Here is a 27915-nt window from a genome sequence, read left to right on the forward strand (position 1 = left end):
CACGGCTTCGATTAGCGTTTTGCTGCTCAAAGAAGCAACCAACGAAGTCATAAATAGGCCTGTCCCCGTTTGAACATATCAGAAAACTGTTGGCGTTCGTAAAATTGGGAATTGATTATTATAAAATAGGTTTCTGTGGACACAGCTTTTGAGAGTTTCTCCCCTTTCTTCATTTATACCTTGCTGGTGCGCTCGTTATTGACTTTGTCAAAGTTAATCCGGTGATAATCTGGTGACAGCGTCCACAGATTAGTAATTTACCCTTGCTTACTTTGGCAAATTAGGCACCCAAACTTATCAGATAATAGACTAAATTACCACCTTGCTTGCTTTGGCGAATTAGGCAATCGAACTGGTCAGATAATAGATGCAGCATGCTGATAAAACGTTTACCCAAGATTGTCAAAGGCAGTGCAAGACCAAAACACCAAAGTTTGGTATAATAAACCTTTATTAGTAACACAACAAAACACCTACCCACCCCTGGGGACGGACACATAGGCTATCCCCTATGGTGAAATGTAACTTTTTGAATGCAGATCGTCATACGATCCGTTTTTAATATTGAGGTATTTTAACCCTCGTTGATTTTGACAAACTTATTAAACACTTTTGATCACACTTGTTACAAAGACCGAAAAGAAATTATTAGCCTTGAGCATGGTTGGTCTGTACAAAACAACCTCCCGCGTAATCCATAGCTCAAAATAGGAACTAAATATCGTGCTATTTCTATATCAAAATTCTTTATCTAGTTCTCACGACAATTTCCTGTAATGTCTAAATCAACGTTACAGGTGAGTGAACATTAATTTGATCAGAGAGAGCGTACTCGTTATTAACGTGCAAGACCTAGGAACTGAAATAACGAGATTCAAGTATACGCACTCCAACATGCGCATTGAAGTGTAAATGTAAAACGCCTACCGTTCAGAATATTTGCAATTCCAACCGCGTGGGACTTTATTTCGGCCTCACTGTGATTATTTTGTCAAATATGACAACATTGATTGCATATGCAAATCACACACACCAACAAAACTCGGTAAAAGAACGGTCCTTCTATACAGAGGGGTAAAAATAATCATTAATTTTTCTATAATATGTTCGTAGGCCTACAGCAATTTTGCGCACCCAGAAATATACTAGTCCACTTTTGAAATCATTTGTTGTTTGCTAGTCTCCTTTGCCTTGCCGCCCAAAGTCTGTAAAACAAAGGTCAGGTCTTGATTCCCCGCAGAAGTGTATTTTCCAAAATAAATATTTAACGGTTACAAAGACGAATAGTTATGTGCCCTTTGTCGTTCTGTTGAACGCAAAACGAATACTGAATAGGGAGTATTTATAGATAGGCAAGCCTAGACAGTGAATAGGGAATAGGCGAATCTATTCACTATCCGGCCTACAGTCGGATAGTCAGTAGTATTTTAAAGGGTATTAATATAGTTGGAAATTATCAAATTACATTTACAACGGCGTGAAATGAGACACCGAATCTTTTGCCCTCTGTAAACTGGTAAACGTTTTATCTAAGAATATCCTTTAATCTCACACAACCTTACTGAAGTGAAACAACCACCAATACAAAAGTATGCAAAACTGTGATTAATATGCAAATTAATCTCAGATATGCAATACAGACCCATCGAACTCTCACCCGTTCTGAATCTTGCATCGCACAATAATTCGCCTAGTATTTTACTTGACGTTAGAAGATTACTGAGCCTGCGTATTGAAGTAATCGATATCTGAGCATAAAGGCCTAATAACTAAAACATTTTAACAACTCTAAAACATAAACCTTGAAATCGTCAATAATGCTATATAACGTTCATTATGCAAGCCACGCCCACCGATTACTGGACACATCTGCGCATTCTATGATTGGCAAATGTCACTGAAATTAAATCTGAGCCTCGTTGAGACAGGAGACATCTAACAGGAATTGAACGTAACTCCTATTTATAAAAAACAGTAGTTAGATGCAGCTCGTTTACATCCCCTGAAAGTGTCATGGTGACGGGAAATGACAAAGACTCGGAAATGAAATGAATATTTTCCATTTATCGATCGTAAACCGACGATGGTGGTGCTCAGAAAGCATGGGTGTTCACGTGCAGAGGGACAGAGCGTCTTCCACCCGTATGTCTATTAGTCTGATATTCAATTTAATTTCCTCTTTTTATCGGGCATTTTCTCTGGCTGTCCTATTAAGATTCGCAAATAATCTCCGGAGACAAATATTGACTCCTCTATCCTGCGCATCTTACAATGTATAGGATCTCTTTAAACTATCTGCTTTGCTCGTCAATTCATATAAGGCCCAGCTTCTGTGTGTGTGCGACGACGGGCGGCCATGCGTGATGAAACGAGGGCAGTGACATTGTTTGAAATGAGCCTCGAAATGAGAGTCATATATCAAGGGTGAATTCTGGCGCGTAAATTGCATTTCTTTTAGGAGTGTAGAGTGGCATGGACCCACTAGATTCAATCATTGCTTGATTCAGTCAACGGGCGATCGATCAATATTTCAGTGAATATTTTCCTGCTAATGCTACGACAGCGACACACTACGGCTCCGTTTGTAGCCTGCCCGGCGGGACACGCCACTCAATTGTGTGGTATTTATGATCGTTATTGCGGTATAATGTCTCATCAAGTGTTCCAATAAATCACAATGGTTCCAAGATTGGGTGCATGGAGGGGGGATATTCTATTCTATGTCCAGCGAATATTTCATTTGAAAATTCATCGACTAAAATTATGCTTGCCTCAGATCATATCAGATGTCATCAATCGGTAGCGAGGTCAACAAGAATTGAATTGATTCTTGCCCAGAGGTGATCTTATAACTTGACATCCCATGATCATGATTCTAACGAGTCTGAAATCGCCATATACTATAGCAATTGATGGTGACATACGATTGATGGTGACGCTGTTGAGTCCGTTGTTTCCCAGTGATTGCCTCCCGGCAATTAAGTCTAGCGGTACCTGTCCGGTACAGTTTATAAACCGTAAAATTCCCATGTTCAGACTTTTTTTCTTTGTTTTGCGATCTTTAACGACAAGATCGGATCGTTCGTCTTGATTCAATATACGCTGTTATGTCACTTCAGTACTTTTATCGCTCTTTACTCGGAGCGGTACAATCGAAGCGCAGTTTGTCAAGTATGCCATCGAGCGCCTGTTGCTGTTAATGTTATGTCGCAAGTGACACAGCCGCGTCTGTGACAACTAGCCAGTGACCGGGGATTTTGCCAAGTCATTTTGTCATAAATGTTGATCCCATTACTTTTTATCATCATTAGAGAAAGTTTACGATTAATAAAACGACTCACTTTCATGACGATCAACCGAGAAGAGTTCGGAAAACGGTCGGCAATTCGAACGCAAAGCGGCGGGAAATGTAACTGTGTAAGGCTGTTTTACGCCAACACTTTTATTATTTTATGACAGAGCCACGAAGAGGATCTTGTGATTGGCAAATCATTGTCTCGTAAAATGGTTATCAATATTAAGGTGCGTGATGCGGTCGACTTTGGTGTAATCTTCATACATTGATACTGCCCGCCAATCCTCTTCACATAAAAATAGTTCTCTAAACGTTGATTGAAAGGTCGCCGCTGACGTCACAAATTGTGGTATCCCAACAGCAAGTGTTCCTCACATTGGCATGTCGAAGTTCAACTCCATCCGCGATGTCCTCTGGCATATACGATTATACATTGCCCGCGTAAAAGTGCATTCATTGGCGCGTAAAAGTGCATTCACTTTTTAGAGATCAATTATCGATGCCATAACATTCATAACACTTAAAGCTATAAGGAAAATTTATAGCTAGTTCATTGCCGTAAAAGTGATATAAGAGACCATAAAAAGGAATTATACGGAATATCAAGAATTAAACTTAAAGTTTCAAAAGCCCAAGGGTTCTCTTGAGTAACTGCTGTTCACTATAAGTAGTTACTGTAATTAAAACGCTCTATAAAATCCGCCATCTAAAATAATGCCCAAGATCTCAAAAGATAAATTTATTTTCCTTTCCACAAACCTAAACAGGATTTTTAATATCGGTAAGTGTAGCTATCGGAGTAAAAATAGGAAGCAATAGAAAAATCTGACCTATTTACACAGACCACCTCTCGATTACAATCTTATCTTTAAATTTTTATATATCAGTTAATCAATCAATCAATCAAATGGATATCTATAGTGCCAAACTCCGAAATGCAGCTGTGTTCAATGGCGCTTTATAGAGTCAGAGTTGTTCAGTATGCTTTGCTGAACAGAAAAGTTTTGATGTTTAACCCAGTGCATTGACTGTTAAGAGATTAATTATCGATGCCATATCCCAATGATAGCCGGCTTTTCAGAACCTACCCAATTCTGAACTTGTTTTTATACGTACCTGGAACAATTAGGGCCTACATAATCTATTATGCCTATTAATTACGAAAGGCACCGTGTAAGCATGCGCATCTTCGGCGATAAACGATTCTATTGCAATTAACGGACAAATTGTAAAGACTCACAAAATATGACAAGAACGTAGTAATTATTAGTAACTATATATGTGATTATACCCAGGGCATTTTTGATTATATATATATATATATATATATATATATATATATATATATATATATATATATATATATATATATATATATGTGTGTGTGTGTGTGTGTATGTATGTATGTATGTATGTATGTATGTATGTATATGTATGTATATAACGGATGTACCAAAAGTTGCTTGTACCTTCTCAATATGGGTACAGCGCTCTACGCTGGATTGCAGAGCAATATTACATTAAAAATGAGAACCAATCAAATATGCTTGGTGCCTGTTGCTAAAATTTTACGCATTCACTCGATCGTCATCTGATAGGTAGATTTTTTGTCTGAATTTTCTCCAGGCGCTTACATATAAGTATCAAGTACGGTCAAAATATTTTTATGGAAATTGGACAAGTAAAACTTGTTTTTGTGTGGGCTTTTGCAGATCAACTCAGAACGCTTGTTTAACAGGTTGGACTTATCTGAATTGATTATTAATATCTGTTAGACAAAAATTGCATTTCTTTGACACAATGGAGTAACTGCTTGGATTGACCATGATATCTTGAATGGTTTGTCCCTAGATGTCAAATGCCGGATATACTTCGATTATTATCGATGTATATCTGTTTGCGTATATAATTTCTATCTACAAGTTACGTTCGCTTTGGAAACACTACATCGTTCTTCTTTAACCAGAGTACAGGCAATAGTTACACATACAAATTGAGGCAACACCTTCGACTGTTGCTGTGCGCTAAAACTGCCAAACTGTGCCGAATAGGTGGCATTATCAAATTCGTACTAGATCCCATGCTAGATTGTATAGTGATAATTTAACGTCTTCATCATTGGTAAACGTGATACGGACACCCTTATCACTGAAACCGCAAAAGATCTTAGACAATCTAATACCCTTTTTCAAAATGATTTCGACCAGTTAATATCAAAATAGAAGGGTTTGCGGCATTATGATCGTAAGTATTGACCAAAACTGCTCCCGAAAAACAACGTGTTGACAGTTGGTTTTTCACGTCTATCTTCAGTCTCCGCGCTCACGGTTCTAGGGCGAATTCCAAGGAAGTTCTCGTCCAATAGAAATGAACGAACGAATAAGTGTATAGGCGCAGAAGATGTATGACCTAAATTCGTTTTTTTTTTCCGCACTAAGGGGCCGTGGATAATTAAAACACGCGCACAGTAAACGCAACTTCTGTGTTTAGGCGGAGGAGGGTTTGGCTGTATTTCGATTACCGTGCGCAAAAATCGCACCACAACCAAGTTTTCCTATCGCAACATCTCGGTCACGTTTTTCTGTATTGCAAAATATAGCTACATTGTTAGGCGTGTACCAAGCCAGTATGGCACCGGCGCTACACCAGCATTCTTCAGACATACTTGTGATGATCAGTGCACGAGTAAAATATCGTAACAATCATTTTGAATACACAGTTTCATTTTATTCTATTGGTTGCGTCTTTGTTGAGTTGGCGCTGAACAGAGATTGATTTAAGAGGCGGTATGCAGGGGAAGGGGACGGTCAGTAGAGTATGCGTGATTTCATAGCGACGTAATTACCGATTGTTGGATGCAGATACAGAATGAGGCTTGGTTGAATTTTCGCACTTCCAAACTTTCGTTTCGGGGAGGGGGGTTGAGGCCAAACGCACTTAGTTTCGTTTACCGTGCGCATGTTTTAATTATCCACGGCCCCTAACAGATATCAATAATTCAGGCAATACGGGTAGCGGTTATTTACGCGCGAGATGCTTTTGAGAGAGATTATAATTTCTCCTTATCGTTAGTGGAAATTCACAAAACAGACGTTAAGAGAGTTATTTAAAGAAAACACAAAGGTAGAAAATCCTAGATTAGAGTAATGGATGCTGTCAGAAAAGACAAAAAATTGTTACATTTTTATCTTCACCTGCAGTACTTCGGTCAATTATTCTTCTCAGTATCGCAGGAGTTGTAACTACGGGGTTCGTACCTTGCCTACATTTGTAGTGACAGAGGATCGATTTTTAAGAGCACGTCTGGAAATGATGATTTATTAACGTCGCAGATTTGCGCGTAAATGTCACTTCATCGCTCTGGATAAGTACACCTTTTTCCGTAACTATAAGGAAATAGTCTAATTTCATGATAAGGTTTAAACATCAAACGCTCTTCTTTTCTTAGCATCGTAATAAAAATCGACAAAATTAGAAGCTCTTAAAACAAAATGTCAAGCTTTCAAAATTTAAACGAAACATCTTTTCTAAACGTAAAGATTGATTATCGGCTAATTACGGAATTCAATAGAAAATATGTTAGTTCTAATAATATTACTGCCATCTTTAATTAGCCGAGCGATTAATTTTCAACACATTTTTTACGACAACTCATATCTTCTTCCTTCAGAGATAATGGATTTGAGTAATTAGTTATACCATAGACCCTGGATAAAGACTGAGGTTTATGGTTACACTGTAGTGTGCTGTACCCCTGCATAAATTGTTTCCCTGAGCTCAGCGCGTTCTCTCACGTTTCAAATTCGACGCATTAAACCGTGCAGTTTATCGGTAAGCCCCTTGCGAGGGTCATGTGGCGGCGTGATACAGATTCTAATTCCCAGCTTGGCCGGTCCCGGTTCCCTGCTGACACTCGCCAATTAATCAATTTAAATGCACAGTCAGTCGACAATTACTGTTGCACAGTCGGGAACTGTCCTTGCTAGGAGGCAAATGTCAAGATCACGATTGATTGGCTTAAAACCTGACTGCGAGCCTAATTCTGCGCGTTTATACAGTAGTATTTCCTCACAGATACAATTTATCTGTCTGTCTGTCTGTCTGTCTGTCTGTCTGTCTGTCTGTTTGTTTGTTTGTTTGTTTATAATTTCTTCCTTGCATGTTATTTTACTGATCGATGAAGATTTAAATGACGCGATGAATATGATGACTAACCCAATTGTGGTGCAGTATCAGCCAATTCCATTGCTTTTCATATAGAAATCTAATATTATGGAGGGCTCAGCCCTCGGTGTCGCGCCAGGGATTAAGATCATAAATTTTATTTGTATTGATTTATGATTAGTAACAGTAAAGGATAAAGTAGAATTATTTGTTACTTGCTATACACGTTTGTACGACCACTACAACTATGCCCAGTTTACGCTCTGATGAAAACAGTTCACACACGAACACGATGCCAGGTACCCTGCAGGTGTAGATTTTCCATTTCATTTGTAAAATTATTGAACATTGATTGGCAATTTTTACCATGATATACAACCTATAGTGTTTAACAAGGGACGTATTTTGCAATCATTGTCGTTGCTGCACTGCCCAACTTCCAATTGCAAGCTGAAAACTAGCAGCCCGTCTTAAAACTGGCAATTTTGCATCTAGTTATTGACACAGAGGGCGCTTTCTAAAATTCAATCCCAGCATTCTTTGCGTATGTCCTCATTCATATGCAAGAGAGAGTTTTCTCTCTGTTTCTATTTTTAAGGCGTGATAGTAAAGATGTTTTGTATCATTGACAGTGTGGATAATATTACTTACTGGCAAATAAAAGAGATGTATTTTATCAATGGCGAGATAAAAATTAATACTCTGCACGTTTCGTATTTGTTTATTTACAAGCACTCAGAAAACATGGCGGTGCCCATGAATTTAGTCGGGTACACTTCCGGTTGCTTGCATAGTATATTATGAATCGGCATATGCGTAGTCAGTAAGCCGCTGGCGCGATTACTAACACACCCTTGTAATATATCCATTTTCTTCATACTATTACAAAAAGTAAAACAAAATAGTGTAAAAATCATCAAAAGTTACAGCTATTGGCCCTTTAAGCCGGTATTTCCCACTTGAAGGATGTAGGCCTAGGCCTACATATGGCTTTGAAATAAAGACAGATCCGAACAAATTAAGTCTAAATTGCTCTGAGACCGGATGTCTTGTGTCATGGAATGCAACGGTTTTGAAAGTAAACGCGTTCATGAACTTGTTTGGCAAAAACATGTCAGATCTTGTAAGGCGTAGGCTATATTGTACATTCACAAAATGTATCCTGTACAGTTTGTCAGCACAGGTGCGACTAGTCTTCTTGTGAACCTACAGGAATGTCAACAATATATCTTGAAAATTTCCACAAAAACAGCCATCTCCTTTGCTGGAAAATCGATATGAAGACGCAGAACGTTCAGTTTGAACAGCCAAGGAGACCAACGCGCAATTGTGATACTTGAGAAAATTGCGGAAAAGCAATGTAGCACTGTGTGTGTACGTGCTAGAGAAATCTTCCCTGTACAATATGAATGCTCTGAGGATGAAAACCAAACGTGATTCTAGTATTTTGCACCGTGCGGTGTGTCAACACTGAACAATTACACTTGAAGCTAAGGGAATATTCTCCTTGAGTCGAGAGCCACACGCTGCGCTGCCAGCTTTTGGTCTCGTTTTCTTTTCTCGTTGTCACGTGTCTAGACAATTCTGAGTAATCAGGGACAAAGTCGTTGTTTTTTTACCTTTTTGTGAAACCAAGTAAACATGGAATACTTGCATAAAGTCACTGGGTGTGAAAAAGAACGACGGTACATAACTGCAGCAGAGCAAACAATTATCACTATGCTGAATGCAAACGAATGGTTTAGTTCGTTACCTCTAGACAAAATGGAGTTTTCCTTTTCCAACTTTCTTTCCTGCGACGAAGGAACATTGCTACAATGTGAGGGAAAGCTGCTTTTCTTATCTATATGAAAGGTACTGCCAATTAATATTTCATTACAAAAGCTCGCACTGGGTCCCAACCTTATGTGACATTGTGTGTTCAACCATGCATAAAACACTTGTGCACTCAATTTTATTTTTTGGTACAGACCGTAAAATGTTTCACTGAACGTTTAATGTTGTAAGGCTGCAAGCAGAGCTGAGGTCGTGCACAGTTGGCAACAGGACAAATCAGGATGAACTACTTAACCTATCAAACAAAATTCACAAAAAAAACCCAAAAAAGAGCGACTTTGTCCTTTTAATAAAAACCTGGCAAATTAGTTACGAGATAAAAATCTGCGCAGCGCAGCGGCATTTAACGTAGTACACGCCTCGAAAGTGAAAGACTTTAACATTTTTCACAAACTTTCCTTAATGAAACTTTCAACCATACTTTTACCAAATCAAGAATAAAAATCACTGCTACCATGTGAAATTGCACCAGAGAAACATATTACCTGACATTCACCGACATTTGAAATTCAAAATGGCCGCCATCCCCGCGTTAACTCTATGGGGGAAAATAAAATTTTCGATTTTCGAAAAATTAAGCAGGTGAAAATTATGCTTTCTCCAAGAGTTTTGAATGAGCCCACACAATTGGTAAATCAGAACAGAAGTGTACAAATTTAAGAGCCCGAATGTCTGTCCCCGAGGCGCCTTATAGTGTTGTCCATAGGTTCAGTCTGAACGCAATGTTTATACATTTGTTCTCAGCCACCATGTTCCTGTTCCGAACCAAAGTAGTTAACACTTTCCCTGGCGAGTTAATAGTATGGAAACAAATCACCGGATGGCTGGTCGACGCTGATGACCTAACAGTATGAGAACGACATAAATTAGGACTCATGCGGGACATTCAGCTTTAAATGGAACAGACAGGCGACACAAGAAAATGAAATAATATCCAATGATGGCGACTTTCTCTCGGTAAAATGTTAAAAACGACACATTGCGAGTCAGCGAAAATGGCAATTAGGAGCTACCTTGCGTGTTTTCCGGTGATGGATCGCCAAAGGCGAAACAAATAAAGTCTGAGTTTTATGAAAATTGATATCAAAAGTCTTCCTAGGATGTGCGTTTGGGGGGTTTTTTTATGATTTTATTATGCCACTTCTTGTATCCATGCCAACAAAATCCATTGAAGACTAGTCTTTTTTTTCTTCACAACTGTGCGTTTAGCTTGTATCCAGGCAACTGCTTCCACTTAGACCCGCCGTAATCTATCCAGTTTTCTCCTCTTTTAGTCGCTTGGCTGATGTTGTTCCTCAGATGCGCTAAATAATCACGTACATGAGGATGCAATAAGTCCGTTTTTAAAGTTGCAGAGGGGGTCACCGATAACGTCATCCCCTGCTTTGAGAAATGCCTTTCTGTATGAAGAGTGTTCGTAAGTGCTTTTAAACGCCTGCCACTTGAGAACCCGTCATTTACAAGAGTACAAAAAATATTGTAAAACACAGGGACTTGAAAGCTATACTCGAGGTTAGAAAGGGTCGTTGAAAGAGGCTTGCTCGTCGAGAGCATGAATTATTTGAGACGCTAGATTAACGTGGCGCTTTCAACGTTGTGATATCTTTTCACTGAGTTTGTAAATTTCGTTTCGGGTGACATACTTGTCGGCATGCCGCAGTAGACACTCTTCAAGTCAAACACACGCGTTTCTGAGAGCTGGATACAAATCTGTGCTGTTCACACAATGCGTGGATGGGAAGAGGCAGGAAGAATCACCCATTTTACCACGGTTAATGTTCATTACTTTTCTCGTTGGCTTCCTTTTCTTTTCCTCCAAATAAATTGAGCACGCTGTAGATACATAATATCACGCGATTTTTCACATTTTGAACCTCATTCGAAACAAACGCAAGGTGTGATTGTACAGTTTGAAATGTTTACAAAATAACAGCACAGTTTAAAACTAAATCACATTAAAGGTATACTGTCACCTGTTCCAATTTTGCCTCAGTTACCATGGAAAGAGAAAATCTAACCAACCACAGATTTTAAGCGGGTGGCCGCTTTTTAAAAACAGCGCCCCCACATGGGCAATTTGAATACCAAGGAACGCCCCTTTGACCATATATGGGCATATTTAGATTATAGGTGACTGCATACCTTTAAAGGGGCAGAATTTTATTAGCTTTATCTCTTGCCCAATTGAGTTACTTTGCAAACTTCCACAAGATAACGATGGACTAAAATCACATAAACTGTAAATGTCAACAACCAATAGTGTGAGAACCAGCGATTGAGGACTGCCCCTTTAAGACATTCACTGTATTGCCATTCAACATTTAGCCGATGTTAGACGGCTGTAAGGGAGCGTTCAGTAAGTATGCCTGGGAGTGGGCCGGCAAATTCTTCCTGCGCATCAGTCAAAATAAGCGAACCCCCTACCCATTGCACCCAAAAATGGATGACCCCCCTTTTAAGATGACAAAAATATCATGACCCCCCTGAACATTGCTTTAGTGAAGCTGCACACACAAACACCTCTTGAGGGCGATAGAATCAAAAAAAAGATTCTCAGATTTTTTCAAAGGACCCCCTTACACACTCACAAGGTGTTAATGTTAAAATATCCCCTTCTGACTTGTTATCATTTTGAAATTACCCCTCAAAGGGACTGGACAGAAATTACAGGGTGGTCGCAATATTTTTGCGCAAGGGTGTGTGTACAAAATTTTGATATTTGGATTTAATTGATAATCAACTGTTGATAATGTTGATTCACTATACATGGTAGTCTATGAGAAAACTATGTAATACTTTTCCAATACAAAACTATATATATGCATTTATAGATATTTGATAATTGACATAAATGTACTTAATTGGAATAGGGTTGTTACAACTGGTATGTGGACAAAATATTTGACTTTAGAATTTCACCAAAAATGTTCATCCCATGGGAGTCTATGATAAAATTGTGAATAATTTTTTTCCAATGAAAAACTTGCTATACTTGTGCATATACAGATGTTGAATAATTAACATAATTGTACTTGATTAGAATATGATGGTTAAAGGTGCATATGATGATTATGTGTAAAAGAAATCTGATTTTGGAATTTCACTGAAATGTAGATTCACTGTTCTCCCAGAATATTTCTGAACACTGAAACTGCTTTTTGACGGGACGGATACTTATGAAAGTTAAGTGCCCCCCTCTCTGAGCTGTTTGAAAAATACATGACGCCCCCCTTGCAGTTTTCAAACTTAAGGTGACCCCCCCCCCCCCACCCGTGGATTTTTCCGGCCCAGCCCCGGCCGCAATAACTGAACGCTCCCTAACGTTACTTATTTACCACCGCCATACCTTTTCTTCCTATCCCAAATTTGTAAGTTTGATCCGCTTTGCGGAACACGCAGCCGTCTGAAACGTGTATGTCTGATTTGAAGTTGAACAATGCGCGTACGAGACTGACCATCTCAGCCTCCATTGCTGTGGAACTCCAAAAACCTATCCTGTAATGATCTATGCTAAAAATTCAAGTGCCATTTCATAGCTACACGTGTTTTATCTAAGTTTATCTATGTATGTATGTTTCTATATATCTATGTATGTATCTATGTAATAATGTCTGTAAGCAGCTGGGCAGGTAGGTGGGTAGGTACGTAGGTAGGTCTTGGTAGGTAGGTCTGGGTATGAAATTCTTTCTTTAATGAGGGGGTGATGGATTCAATATTGACATATTGACGCCACAGAGTCTGACAATACACTGGATGGACGCTTTCTATTTCTTTGCCTCCGGCCACGTGTTTTCAAAAGTACACGTATTCCCCTGACATATGCAGGATGGATTTGATGGGGTCCGAAAGTTCAGTCTAGTTTTTGTTCCCATTTATACGGACATACCCCTACATACCTGGGGGGAGACCATAAAATCAGTTTGCGTCCGTCTCGTCTGTGTCTGAGAACTTTGGCTTGAAAGGCAGTCACTTAGCAACAAGTACTGGCCTACTGATGACATTGGCCAGTTGTTGAGCGAAAACGAACTCTACATCAGCAGCAACTTTGGCGAGATTGGAGCTCAGCGCCATATAATCGCCATTTTTCCAGTTCTATGGATATCGAAATGCAAATTGTAAACATCAATCCATTATTGACAAGACAAGTAGCTACTCTTATCAGTCTCTGTGTGTGTGTTCAATTTTACTTTGTAAATAGCCTGTTCTCAGAGAGGAAACGTGGTTAACGGAGCGTTTTAATTAAAGTCAATAAACTATTGTCTAGCGACAACTGTTCGTTATATAATAGCTTCTTCAATCAGTCGATTATTGATGTGTAGCGAGGTAGCCTTTGATAGCTTCATTTTTATCCCTCTACAGGAAGAAAACGCCAGAATTATTGCTTCCATCGAAATGCCACGTGACTTATTGCTGACATGTGCAGCTCCCCTTTGCTATTGATATGTACATTAGTGAAAGCTGTGGGATTAGTTGGCGCTCGTTCTCCGTATCACGCATGTAAATTTCATGCCCTATGCGCGTACCTCTGCACGCGTACGTCGCCTTCGTGTTTCACGCGTCACGAACATTGGGTAACGTGGGGACTTCATTCAAATTTACAATCATACTAGCGCCGAAAATATCCATATGAGGTGGTATACAAAAATGGCCAACCATCAAACAACTGGTCAGATTCCTTTGATATTTGGTTATTGGTTTATTTGAATAAATATAACGTGTTGAGCGATATCTTTGCTTTTTTACCTCTTGGGTTATTTCATTCAACCTGTTTAACAACTCATCCTTTGATCGACTTTTCCGATTTTTCTGAATTTTTATATGTCTCTTCCAAGCTATTTTCAGATGGTGAGAAAATTGACAAAAGTAATTATTTCGAATTGTTTTTGGTCCCGATCAAAGATTTCCTCAGAAACCAATAATTCCATTGCTTCGAAATTCGATTTGTAGGACCATAAAAATGCCACTGTTCATATTGTGACAAACAACAATAGTTTAGCTATCCCCAGTAAAAACTGTGTAAAATATCGTAAAGAGTTGTCGGTTAATATAGAAAAACTTGGCAGTGCTCGACACCTGCGCACACGTTCAAATATGGGGACACAATGCGCAGTCGTTTTGTATTCAACTGAGTGATGCACTGAAATAGCTATTTGGATGTGTGTGTGTGTTGTGCCGTTTCCTAGAGACTTACACATCGATAGACTCAGACTCACATCAAAATTGAAAGCAATATCGGGTTGTCAGGACTGCCTCGCAAGCAGTTGATCCATGCATTGTCGTAAAACTTAGTACCCTCTGACGGCAGGCACTTCTGCAAAATGATGAAGGGCTCTCAGAGAAAATGTGAAAGTCCATTTATATAATTTGATCGTATGAAGAAGAACGTTCGCTTCTGCAGTGCATTTCTAGAATCGCTTAGATTTTCATCCAAAACCATGATGTATCGGTAGAAATTACATTCCGCGCCGGATTTCAAGATCTCCAAGATATGTCATTTTTTCAATATACATTAGCAGTTTTACGGCTTTCTTTATATTGCATATCATTAGGGAAAGGTAGGACGCGTCTGTTGAATTAGGATAGATGTTTTTTACGACTCGTCATATCAATTTGATAAATTACATGCATCGGGAAATAAAATTGCTGCTGCCATCAAGAGTTCCGAAGCACCTACGGATTGTCAATCAAAACCGATATGGATGAGTTTCAAAATAACATTTCGAAAGCATCTTGCGAATCTCAAAATGCCTGTGTTTTATACCAAATATCTGTATAGTTTAGCGCTGTCCAGTAACGTAGGAACGGGTCCAAAGTATTTTTGAAATGTTCTCACAACCTAACATACCGAAATATGGCAAAAATCAAAATTCTATGAAAAAGCCATACACACGTCCAACTATTTATCCGTGACGTCACTGAGCTGCTCGGGCTGAGTCATCTCTGAGTGTTTTCTTATTACACAACGGACGCTCGCAAAAAAACACTCGAAGCATGCACCGCCATAACAGTTATCGAGATTAGAATTTCAATTAAGGTAATTTCGCTCGTGTTTTAGATATTCACTGACCCCGTGAGACAGTCGCTGCAGGGCACTCCACTTTATTACCTCTAGCTGCAACAGAAATTTAAGGAAAACAAGGCTCCCGCTGATCATTAGCAGCCGAGTTTCGCTTTAGAACGACAAGAACCACGCGCTGTTCGAAAAAAAGTAGTATTGCACTTCACTATAATTGAAAGCACATTAAAGATTGTCAAACGCTACTCAAGCTGGTATCTTATTGACCCATCAAAATTGTCCAAGGGGTCACACTGCATCAAAATTCGCTGCCGTTGGGCGATATCAGCTTTTTATCGACGTTTGAATTGTAAGCCGCGGCGAGTGAGGAAAACACCACCAACCTTTGACCTTCGTCGGAAAAAAACTGTAATTATCGATAAACTTGGCCTTGGCTGAACGATATTTTGACGTCATTCACATGGCATGGCATCGGTAACTCAATTTAATGATAAGTGCAAGCTGACCCATTTCTAAAACGACTGCCCAATGGTTTTACGGGAGTTTGAACGCCTTCGTTTCATAGCTTTAAACAAATAAAGTGATGATTTTCCTTTATATAAAAAACTGAATGTTCAATATACGTGTTATGTTGTATTTGTGTTGTTATTTAGACAAGCCACGTGTTATAATAGAAATACTGTGTTGGGAGTCGCTTTACAATTACAATTGAAACGCTTCTCAGCACAAACATATACAGATCATACAGGTTTTTGCACGTATCGGAAAAGAGGAAAGATGGTATGTCAATCGTCATTGAATAAAACGTTCCTCTCTGCCAAAATTCGATTAGTGTCAGACGATCCTTGCGTGATGCCTGTCGGTCTAGAGTTGAACTTTTGACCCCCCCGAGTACTAAATTCCATTCGCACAAAGCAATTCCAACGAGAAAAGTCGTATTTAGGGTCGACTGGAAACTTCGCCCCAGGCGAGACACTTGATGCATAGAGACGAGGTCGGAGTAGATTTACTCGCGAAATAGTACTGATGAAATCGGTAATTGCCCGGAATGTAAGTTAATTGCTTTTCGTTGTAATTGAAATACCGGAGAGGCCCGGCTTCATCCAGCATCGAAAGCCAGATGAATTTTTTTGGGGAAAGTGAATATTTTAGTCGCCTGTTCATTACAAAATGACATTTACGCGGTATTTTGACAGTGGTTCACCGGACAGGTACCTATTTCTTGTTTTTACACGTTTTCGAAATTCTTGAGTCGGTAAGATTTGCGGGTCCACATTTTAAGCTTTAGGGACATCCGCAATAGATACAGATGGAAATTCGAGCTAATGATTTGTGGCCAGGTAAATTTATAGGCGTTTCATTAGCGTTGTTTGCATTGCTCATTTGGTTTCAAAAGAGCTTTTTCACCCTTTCCGGAAAGTCTGCCAACTGTACTCCATAAAAATTGATGTGAGAGTTCAATGAAATTTGCCAGTATATTTTTCATAAAAATCTGGATCTTAACATTCAATGGTGCGGAGAGAGAGAGAGAGAGAGAGAGAGAGAGAGAGAGAGAGAGAGAGAGAGAGAGAGAGAGAGAGAGAGAGAGAGAGAGAGATTTAAGACCATCATGACTGATTTACAGACCACTTGGGTTTAAGATCTTTGCTCCTAACAACATAAAACACGAGCTTGAATTTTATTGCTCAACAGTATTTTTACTCGACTCCCATATTTCTCGGAACGGCCCTATTCTTTAATGTCAACCACAGTTTATTTCTTGTTTTGCTCCCAAAAGCATGTTGAGATACACGGTATTCAGCTTGTCAACTCAGCCTGTACATGACATGTATAGATGGCATTGTTTTTGTTGGTGGCCCGGGACTAGAATAAATTCAAATTATGTGAACATCGTTACCAGTGCAATTTGCATGCATGGAGGCTCTGTTGACAAACGCAATGGTGAGCGTTCCAACATTCTTTGAGGAGAAGAACTCGAACTTGAAGTCGACATACAAATGGAAAGAAATTATCAAAAGTTACAGCCACTCTCCCTTTAGGCAAAAGATGACTTTAACACATGAAAGTATTGGACATTCCGAAAGATCAGCGAAGGAAGCGTTCATTGAAATCATCAGAGTATCAATAACTTGTCAAACTGCAGACTGTGTACACTACAGAACGGTTGCTCTTGTATTCTCTGCGGCCAAACTGAAAAGAATGCTCGTTAAACACAGGAAGTACCTGTAATCATCTCTTTTTGGTGCATTGTATCTGAAAAAAAACCTACTTTCTTTTCGATTGTTTGTGCATTGCAAGCTCACATGTATCTCACTACCACGGCATCCAAATGATGACGTTATAGATACATTAACTCAAAGTACGTTTGATAACATTTTCATCAGTTTTATTCCGTAAGGGGAGAACCATTTGATTTCTGGGGGGGTATGGAGGATTTTGAGAAAAAAAAATTTGTCACCAGGTGAGAGAGAAGAAAAAAAAATTGATCCTGTCATGGCCTGAGAAAAAAAAAATTGTCATAACAGACAGAAGAGAAAAAAAAATTGTCACAATGCACCAGAAATAAGCAAAATTTGGAAACCTTATTCTCATGTATTCTTGCCGGCGCAAATGTTTTACCACAAGCAATTCTTATGTTTCTTTTCCCAGCACTTATGATATAAGCATGCACTACATGGGTCTACTTTACACCTCAGTACACTCAATGTTTTCCTTCCATTTTCTGACCCAAGAAATCATATTTCAGGATTTCTGTTGCCATATCTCAATAGCATAGGCACTATCTAAAGGGGACTATTTGACTTCTGTAAATTGTGAAATTTAAAACACAAGACAGGAGTCAATAAACTAGTGTTAAAACCAATATTATTTTCTCAATATGAATTTGTTAGAAAGATGTACCTTGACAATGAAAAATTGAGGAACAACAAATATGATGAAATACAATGTGTGAGCCTTGTTTTTCTGACCACAAACACCGGATCGCAAACATACCATATTCAGGCTTTTCATTAGAAGCTGGCAGCTGGAGAAATGACACAAGAAGGTCACAGATCTTCCGTTCCTGTATATTCATTTGTCTTCAGTCTCTGGCAAACAGAACTGTTTTTCACAAATTGTATTGTCATTGTTTGGTTGTTGAATATTGTGACTCAAAAACTGATCATGCAAAAAGTGTAAAAAATATCAGTGTTCAATGTCATTTTCAAACAGTTTTACCGAGTGCAAAATAAACTGAAACTCCTCTCAGATTGCACCATTAAACACATCAATTTCTCAAAATTTCCAATACGAGAGGGGGAACCCCCCTCTCGTGCTCTCCCCCCTTGGGGTATTCTAATAGTTTCACTTAGTAAACAAATTAAAAAACTCTCAGATTGCACCAGACTGCACCATTGCACACATCAATATCTTAAAAAATTCCATGTAAGATAGGGGAAAGCCCCTGTGACACTTCCCCCTAAGCCTCTCTCATGTTCTCCCCCTGTACTTTCAAATTCTGCCCGTCAGATATCCTAGTGAAAACCCTGTCATAATATCCATCCAAATTAAACAATATACTATATGATTAGATACTGCGTGATCTTTTATATTTTTATTTTATTGTGACTTTGAATTTCATTTTGATGTGTTCACCTTTTTTGAACCATCATGAGATAACTGATGATAGTCTAGCAGGGTACATCAAGATTTGAAAGGTCTTTACTGTTGCTGTAATTACATGTATTGGTATTTAACTTTTCTAAGTGGGGAATGGTCAAAATTTCAGAGTTAGAGAGGGAGGTTTACTTAAATTCATCATTGTTGGTGAAGGGGGGAGGTCACTCGAAATTTCGGAGTTTCAGGCCGTCAATAATGACGGCTCCCTTATATACAACACATTACAAACTTGATGACCAATAAAAAAAAATTTGCACTGCTACTCCATTTGGAAAAAAAAATTGATGCAGGTCTGACAGTAGAAAAAAAAATTGCTGTCACTCTGACAGGAAAAAAAAATTTGCTCCCATACCCTCTTCCTCCATACCCCCCCCAAAAATCAAATGGTTCTCCCCTAAAACAAATAATATCGTTCACAAAATTCAGTTGTCGACAATGTCATTAGACGCTACACATATGTCATATACAAGTTTTGTTGACGTGTTTACAACACGAGGCATTTCGGCATGTTTTTTGAAGAACAAGAAAATGTGTTTCACGGAGAGAAGAAAATGACTTGGAAACGAGGATCTCTGGCAACAAGTCAAATAAACTATGAGGGGTCCATAGGAAATGTCTTGTTCTCTGTGAGCGCGAAGTTGTCTTGATTTTTCCCTGTTAGGGCGGGGACGTTTTGATGAAAATTGTCAGTTCATACGGCATGTTCATCAAGTTGACATGGTGAAATAAGTGTATCACCTGTCCCACTTCTAGACTCTCTGGAGGAAATCCAAAACATACTAGTAACCCCCGTTTCAACTTGATGTCTAAAATGTAAAGCAAAGTGTTCAGATGGACCGTAGTTTATTATAGTATATCCATTATAATTCTGGAAAACTGCTGCGCAATGAGTGCAATCGAATAATTTGAGGGAATTCAAAGATAAAGGACACAGAATCAAAGCATATATCAAGGTTTTCCCCACGTTCCCTCTTTATAATATCAGCTACGGGTTTCTCAATAACGCCTGTAATATTGTGCTTCCTCTAAAGCTTGTTCGAAAGTTGTCGGAAAGCTGGAGTTTTTCTAGTTTACTCACGAACGCTAGGATTACGCTCGCCGTGGTCAGTGATTAGTCTGGCTAATCGGATAAAAAGGTTTTCGCGCCTATTTTCAATTAATCGAATGTCAGGAAAGTATTTCTCAGCAACGCCACCACCATCATTACCGTTCGTTGAACTTCATGAACATTTTGATGACGTCACGTGCCACGTGACAACGTGGATCCGGACGTGCCATCTTCGATGTCAATTCTCGGCAGCACGACGCCACTTTGTCTGTGTAACCGCCGTAACCAAAACATAAGATAATCCCAGTGCCGCTTGAATAGTCTTTGAGAAAGCCATTAAACTAATAGCGACTTTATCTGCATTTTCTGGCAAACTATCGGCATGAGGTTTTTACACGTGTAATTCGTTCTGTAACCATAGCAATATAATTCGATCGAATGTGACCTTTTAGCGTTTCCGCGGAGAGAGTCGAAATCGTGAGAAGATTAAAAAACAGCGGTGATGATCCAGTCGGCTTTCGCTGATATTAGACCGCGTTTTATTCAGGTATACGAAAAACCCGCCCAAATCGGTTCGGCAGAATGGCACGTTCATCACAGGGCTACTGTCCTTTGAGCTATGCATATTCCGATTATTCCACAAAGGGAATTAATTTGGCATTTTACTTGACTCCGGTACAACGTTAACATGATTTTCTTGAAAGAGTTTACGTTATAAATTGTCGACGCAGCTTCGCCGTTTGACTGATTTGACCGCCTGACAGAAATCTCTCAGCTCCATTGAAAATGTGTAAGCTATACTGAGAACCTTTTAAAGGATATGATGAACGAAGTTCCCAATCTAAAGGCACGGTGCACGTCTGGATGAAATATCTCGACCCTGTCGTTAGTTCAGTGCAGGGAATGGTACATCATTTGTGTGCTCGATTGTAATTTTGTTTTTTCATTACAACTTGGCTGATTTCCGATATGCAGGAGAAAAACACGAGATGTGTTCGGAATCAGTAATTAAAATAATGTTTATATTTCAGTTGTTGTCACAGTCTGTTTCTGCCACAAATGCGCGTCACGTCTGAACTCACCTCCGTCTGATCTCGCCGATCCAGATCGCAGATTTGTTAATAAGGGAGGGACCATTTGATATCTTAGGGGCCTGGAAGATTTCGGGGGGGGGGTTAAAGAGGTCGCCTATGAAAAAACAATCGAGCCAAGGATGGCAGGAAAAGTAAAAGCGCTTTATTGTAAGCAGACATAAAGTACAATAATTATCGCACAGAAAGTTATTTTCAGTTACAACTTTTCCATTGTCATAACATATTGCATTTTTTTTCACCAAATCTGAACGCCCTGTTATGATGTAATATTTTAGCTCATAGTTTTCCTATTGTTTTATTTACATATACGCAGTTTTTGATTTGATACTTTCAATAGTATTATTTGTCTGTTGTGCTTCTGTTACACTTTCTCTTCCTTACTCCCAAGACATGCTGGAATACTCTATTCAACTTATCCACATAGTTAACACTGGATATCTGATGTCCATGGTTGTTCTTCAAAGTTACTGGCCAACATTATTATGACTTGTTAACAAAAGTTTTCGTTGTACATGAAGGGGTTCCTGCACCTACCCCAAATATTAACTGTATTCCGGAACTCACTTTTGTCAATTTCAAACAACGTTAAGCAGAACATTTGAAATGGAATTAGGCAAGGTTAAAGGACACATACATTTGTACTCAAATAGACCTAATTAAGGTAGTATGCACCTCAAAAGTGAAAGACTTAAACTTTTGCTCTAACTTTTCCCCAAGGAATCTTTCAATCATTCTTTTCCAAAATCAAGAATAAAAAGGGGGGTAGGGGGTCACCGTGCAAATTTTGGTACTAGAGAAACAAATTACCCAAGATTTTACCGATATTAGAAATTCAAAATGGCCGCCCCTGTGTTAACTCTACGGAAAAAAAAAAAAAATTCGAATTTTGAAAAACTAAGCCGGTGAAAAGTTTTCTTTCACCCAGAGCCTTAAAATGAACCCCCACATGTGGTATATCAGAAGAGAATTGTAAAAGTTTGAGAGTCCGAATGTCTGTCCCCGAGGTGCGTTCTACCTTAAATCGATGGTCCAGTGCAAGAGGGGCGTAACTCACTCTTTCAACAAACTTCCATGAGATAAGAGGGGAATAAAGCCTCTAACTCTAAAATTCAATTTGTTTTATCGGTAAAGGGTAATGTCATAGATATATAAAATGCCATAAATGAATATTACAATTATGAAGTCGTTTCTATGTAAATTGAAAAAAAAGATGTGGAGTTACGTTACGTCTGTCTTGCACTAGTATTTTGAGCAAAGCGAAGTACCTCATCATGAGTTACGTCATTTACAACGTAACTCATCATATATTACATGCTTTATGCACAAGTCGATTTTCTGTTTTAGATGAAATATTCATGAAAAGCATCCTCATCATGAGATAATTTTATCATTTGATGTTTTTACATTTTGCCCGTGCAAAACAGGCGCAAGTACGGAGTTACGCCCTTAGTTCACTAACTTTCTCTTGCAAAAGGGTCGTAACTCAAGTTATGTCCCTATGGCAACATGAGTTATACTGGCTTTTTTTACTAAAAGTTTTCACAAAAGATGCATTTCTCATTCCTGAACAAAAATATATAAAACTCAATTTTGACCAAAAACATGAGTTGCGCCCCTTTTGCACTCGGCCATCGTAATGTCTTATGCTCATGTAATAATGGGTTTTTGTCTTTCAAAGCATGTTACAGGGGTTACAAGGTACACACCTATTACTTTCCAAATAGAAGCTGCATTTCAAATGAACATCCATCCCTGAATTTGAACCCATGTAGCACGAAAACTTTTGGAAACGTCAGAAATCTCACGCACTGCTGTAGCATATGCAAATAACACAGAAGCCGCGTCTGGATATTTGGGTAAACAATGAGGTGCTGAAAAAAAACTCCTAATTTAAACTGCGGCTTCTAAAAGAAATTGTTCAAATCGATGATCGATGTATTCACCTGTCTCTGTTGACAAGATAATGATTGGAAATAATTCTGTGCCTAATAAAATTTTGAGTCTTCTTGAAAACTGGGTGTCGAGAACACTCCACATTGGTCTCCAAATGATTCAATTTTAATTTATTACATTCATAATTTAATTTATTACATTCATAATTTTCTGTGACAGGAGAGGCACACCCCTCCTGACCTCCCCCCACCTAGTAATTTGATTGTACCATTCCAGTATATATATATTTCCTCTCCCTCTATGCATTGTGCAGTCCTAAAATAAACTTATTCACTAAACAGTGGTGGCGTTGTTAACATACTGAGTCTTCGATGACGTCCTTGGCATTCACCTTGTCCTCCATCATTAATCATTGCTGCGGTATAGGTTTCCTCTATTCTCTTTCAAACTTTCCAATATTGTGAAGCAGATGCTGTTTGCCTGTAGTTACATGTCAACTTGCGCTGTTGTACATTTCTTTCCCAAAATTGCTTTTGTCATGCCATATACATAAAAAATATATCAACAAAAAAGGGAATATTGTAATTAAAGCGCGCAGATACGCACTTAAAAAGAGAAATACCTCTGTGAGGGGGTAAAAGTTGTTATAATTGGCTAAGTTAATAAAATAGCAGGAGGGAAAAAACTGTGCTCTTCAGGCAACCGTCCAGGACCCCAAATGGTCCATCCCTGAGTATGGAATTACATATACATCGTGCGCACGATATTGGATATTGCAACAGACAGAAACCGGACAAAGTTTTTTTTTCTGCTTCATCCAAAATAATGATAGGCCGTAAAATAGCATAACAATTGACGTTCTTGTGATCGTAACTTCGCAAAGTGTTGTCGAAAATATAAATCTTGATATGTAAACAACAAATACGAACGCTTATATCGGTGCGAGAGCAGTGCTGTCAATTTGCTCTCTACCTAAGCTATTGTTAAATTTGCACCCGATTGATCGGTTGCATTGCAACCGCGGAATAATTTTCAAACACACAATTACGTTCTACCTAGACGCATCCGTAGGGAATACCTTCGCATTTGACAGCCGTGACCTTGGGGGAAAATAAAGATAAGTGCTGTATTCAGTAATAATTCCTGGAGAAAGAAGTAGGTCAAACGTTATTTTTGGCGACTTCGTAGGTGTCGTATAATCTGCCCAATGCATTTAAGCTCGTTTTGGTTTCCTTTCCCGCGGGAATACTTAAGTGTTATTCATACAATATACAGTCATGTGATTGGAAACACTCAGGTACCTGGCAGATGTTATGAAACTGTGTAACCTTGTAACCCAAATGGTGACCTCTGAACTAATAGAATTTCTCTCTCGGTTTAATTCCCTTGACGGTGAATGTAAAGATGCATATTGAAATTAAAGTCACGGAATAAAGATAGATTGTGCATACAAAGCGTATACGAAGACAATGTGATTAAAATCCGATGTAAAGATGAGTCGGAATTTTACTCTATCGTATCACGATCGTTTTTTATGCTGTCCTCCCCTAACCAGTGAGGAGAGTTCCTCTCACTAGTGAGGAGAGGGCCGAATAAAAATGTAATATGATAGCGTAAAAGACCGACCTCTTTCTACATCCGTTTTTCATCAGATTGAACTTCGGCAATGTATAGCCCTATACTTGGGCTGTGTTTTGTCGGAGACCTACGTCCTGACACATCGTAACCCGAGGGGGTGGATGCCGATGGTAGCTACGGATCTCAGCCATGCCACGTTCCCTCACTATGGGGACACGGAGATTTAAAAAATTGCATTGGATAATTATGCAGTAAAAATGGGGACAGGCTTTTATGACCCTTGACTCGATATCCTAGATTTGTAATGAAATTGACAAAGCAGAAACTGAAATGCACATCCTTGATATAACGAGTGTAATTTCCCCTGGCTCGGTCTTACATCACGCTACATCCGTCTGACGTTGTCTTATTTCACAGTGACTGTCGTGTGTACTTCGTCCTCGTTTCCGACAAATCTTGCACATTTTGTCATTTTTAAATGCTCGTTGGCGACATGGAAGTTCTGCCCTGATGATTAACGAGGAAGTTTCTCGTATTCTAGCTCACAATTGCACTTCCTTAAACGAGAGCGTTTTAAATACATGTTGCAAACGGCATAACTGTACTTTTGCGGCGTGTTTCAAACAGTCCTGAAGATCATTACAGATTAACGAGTACGGCCTCTTTAACCGTGTGACATACTAGAATGTCTCTGTCGTTCATTTTTACTCTAACATATTTACGTTTATGGTTTTATCTTGCAGACGATTCTGGTCGGAGATAGCGGGGTAGGGAAGACATCTTTGCTGGTGCAATTCGAACAGAAACGGTTCCCAGGATCCTTTTCGGCCACCGTGGGGATTGGATTCTCAGTAAGGATGAGAGAGAGAGAGAGAGGGAGAGAGAGAGAGAGAGAGAGAGAGAGAGAGAGAGAGAGAGAGAGAGAGAGAGAGAGAGAGAGAGAATTTTGACAAATGATTTTAGTATCAGCACGACCTTACACTTGTATAATATTCAAATGCCTTTGTCACTCACATGTGTGTTGAAAACTGGCGTATAAACCGAGATTTAACTGCCAATGCTAGTGTACATATTCAACGGAATGATTGTGGTGGCAGCTAGACATGGATGAGTCATTATTTTGGTGTGAAGGAGAACGGATGGAAGTAGGAATTGTCAGATGCATGGATTGATATTGATAGATAACAGGACGGATGCACAGATTTGCAGATTGATCGGTCAGGGCGAAAAAAAGAAGATTTATGTATGATTAAATCGACACGAGAGCTAAACAAATGAATCACATGATAGGCCCTGGAAAATCTGATGATTTCCAGGCGTTGCTGCATGATGGAATTTCAGGTGGAATGGTCTATTAGTTGGAGAAGACCGTACATGCGAGACTGGAGGACAGAGAAATCATGATAAATTTGTTTTGAGCTGGGTAAAGCTTTTTTTTCAGTAAAGATATGAAAAACTGGTTCGCCAATACCACGTTTCAGAGAGAGAGAGAGAGAGAGAGAGAGAGAGAGAGAGAGAGAGAGAGAGAGAGAGAGGGTATTCGACTTTTTTCTGACTGATCGACTCACTGGTTGAAGTCATTAGTCTGAACGATGATATTAACTACGGTGTTTTACATATAGATTATGGCGCGGGATTCTGCAACGAGATTATTGTCGTAAAACCCAATCACTCATTTCTGGTTTAAATTGAACGGGCAGGATACGTAACTAAATATAAATATTAAGTTATCAATATTGATTGAGAGTTTCAGTTCTCTGGAATTTGACGAAAATTATCGTTTCGTACATGAAAATTGTATGTGGCGTTGACGGAATGCTGGCCATTAATTATTTAGGATATATTTTGTGATGGTATCAAATGACAGATTAGGTTTGGCTCGCTTAAGATATATGACACAATCTCTTTACGGCTGCATCTATTTGTGTAATGTATTGCAAAGCTTGGTGACCGATACCTTTCCCTCGAACGTTTTAGTGGGTGACGAGGAAGCACACTCTGTATAGATCAAATCAAGCTGGGCGCACCTTGTACCTGCGAGTCTAAAGCGCCCTCTATCATTGCTTTGTCTATTTCTTTCGTTTGAAGTCGTTTCTTTTATCCCTACTATAATCATGAACGAGGTTCGTTTCAAGCAAACCCCTGTGCACATACAACTCTGCAAAGGAGAATAAATAGACTATTTCTTCGTAGTATTGTGTATATGGTTTTATTCACTGTTGAGTACCGAACGTGGCAATAAAAAATGAACCCAAACACAAATCCATCGACATATCGTCGTGAAAAGCCACCAGCTGGCAACGAAAAAAATTAAGCCTTATCTGTCACGTTGTGCGTTCCCCCGGAGGAGGTGTTCTGGCTGCAATTAATTAGGTGGAGAAGTGTCGCTAACTTCAGCCTATCCCATCAATGTGTAAACTCCTATTCTTTCTAAATGCGCCCCAACAGGTGAATCACCGAATATGATGATGTTTGGAAGGGAAATGCTCATGCCACAGCAATGATAATTTGTAAAGAGTTTGTATTCTTTTTGTTTGCGGGACGAGTTGATTAATTTGGAATACAGTCACCCGTGGTCTATTCCGCTGTGCGTCTATGCGCCCCATAGACGCGTATATATATGTCCTCTTCATCAGGCATATGTGCACACGTCTAGGGGGCGCATAGGCCCAGAGCGGAATAGATCACAGGTGACTGTGATTTGGAAGGCCTTGATCTCGACTGGCCGTGGGTAAGTGGGGAGACAGGACCCTTAATGTGACCCAGTCATTGTCCATGCAATAGTAATCTAGACACACACATAAAAAATAAAGTAATTCTCCTATTATTATTATAATAACATGTAACTGGGATACGTCTGCTGTCCAACAACCAGCCCTGAGAAATCCGATGACAACAGGGTACCCCCGCATTAGTACAGTTGGAGACACAGAATGAAGTGAACGATCGGCCGTATCTCTACATCTACAGAATAGATAATATGGAATGAATAATTAATTGTAAGGGAATTAATGTAATTTGGATACGATTTTGTAATTCCCCTCTGCGCGTCATCAACAATAAATTTTGTTGTCAAATCTTGCCGTAAGGGGCGTTCTGGGGAGCAAGAGTCTTCAGTTGATGTCTGCAAGTTGCCCAAACGTTTCTTATGTTTCTCGCCCAGTTGGAGAATGGGGAATTTCGAATGGGTGAACAAGAAACCGAGAGTGTGAAAATTGTGTGAACATTGTGGCTGTCTTAAAAAGCCGAACGTGTTTTGCAGATATAGACAAGACAGGAAGTAAGAAATTGTCCGATTGACTGGCTCGACGTTTGTGTAACTGTTACATCA

General features: G+C 39.2%; 1 protein-coding gene across 2 annotated transcripts in view; it reads left to right on the plus strand.

The window, feature by feature from the left end:
• The window catches only part of LOC139151313 (ras-related protein Rab-37-like), a 129436-nt gene that overhangs the window by 20489 nt on the left and 81032 nt on the right, over window positions 1–27915 (plus strand). For both annotated transcript variants that reach the window (XM_070724000.1, XM_070723999.1), the window contains exon 2: window positions 25328–25435. In XM_070724000.1, the coding sequence (XP_070580101.1) occupies window positions 25328–25435 (108 nt within the window). The remainder of the gene's footprint in view (window positions 1–25327; window positions 25436–27915) is intronic.

Source organism: Ptychodera flava, chromosome 15, assembly GCF_041260155.1.
Source record: "Ptychodera flava strain L36383 chromosome 15, AS_Pfla_20210202, whole genome shotgun sequence".
In the NCBI taxonomy this organism is placed as follows: Eukaryota; Metazoa; Hemichordata; class Enteropneusta; family Ptychoderidae; genus Ptychodera; species Ptychodera flava.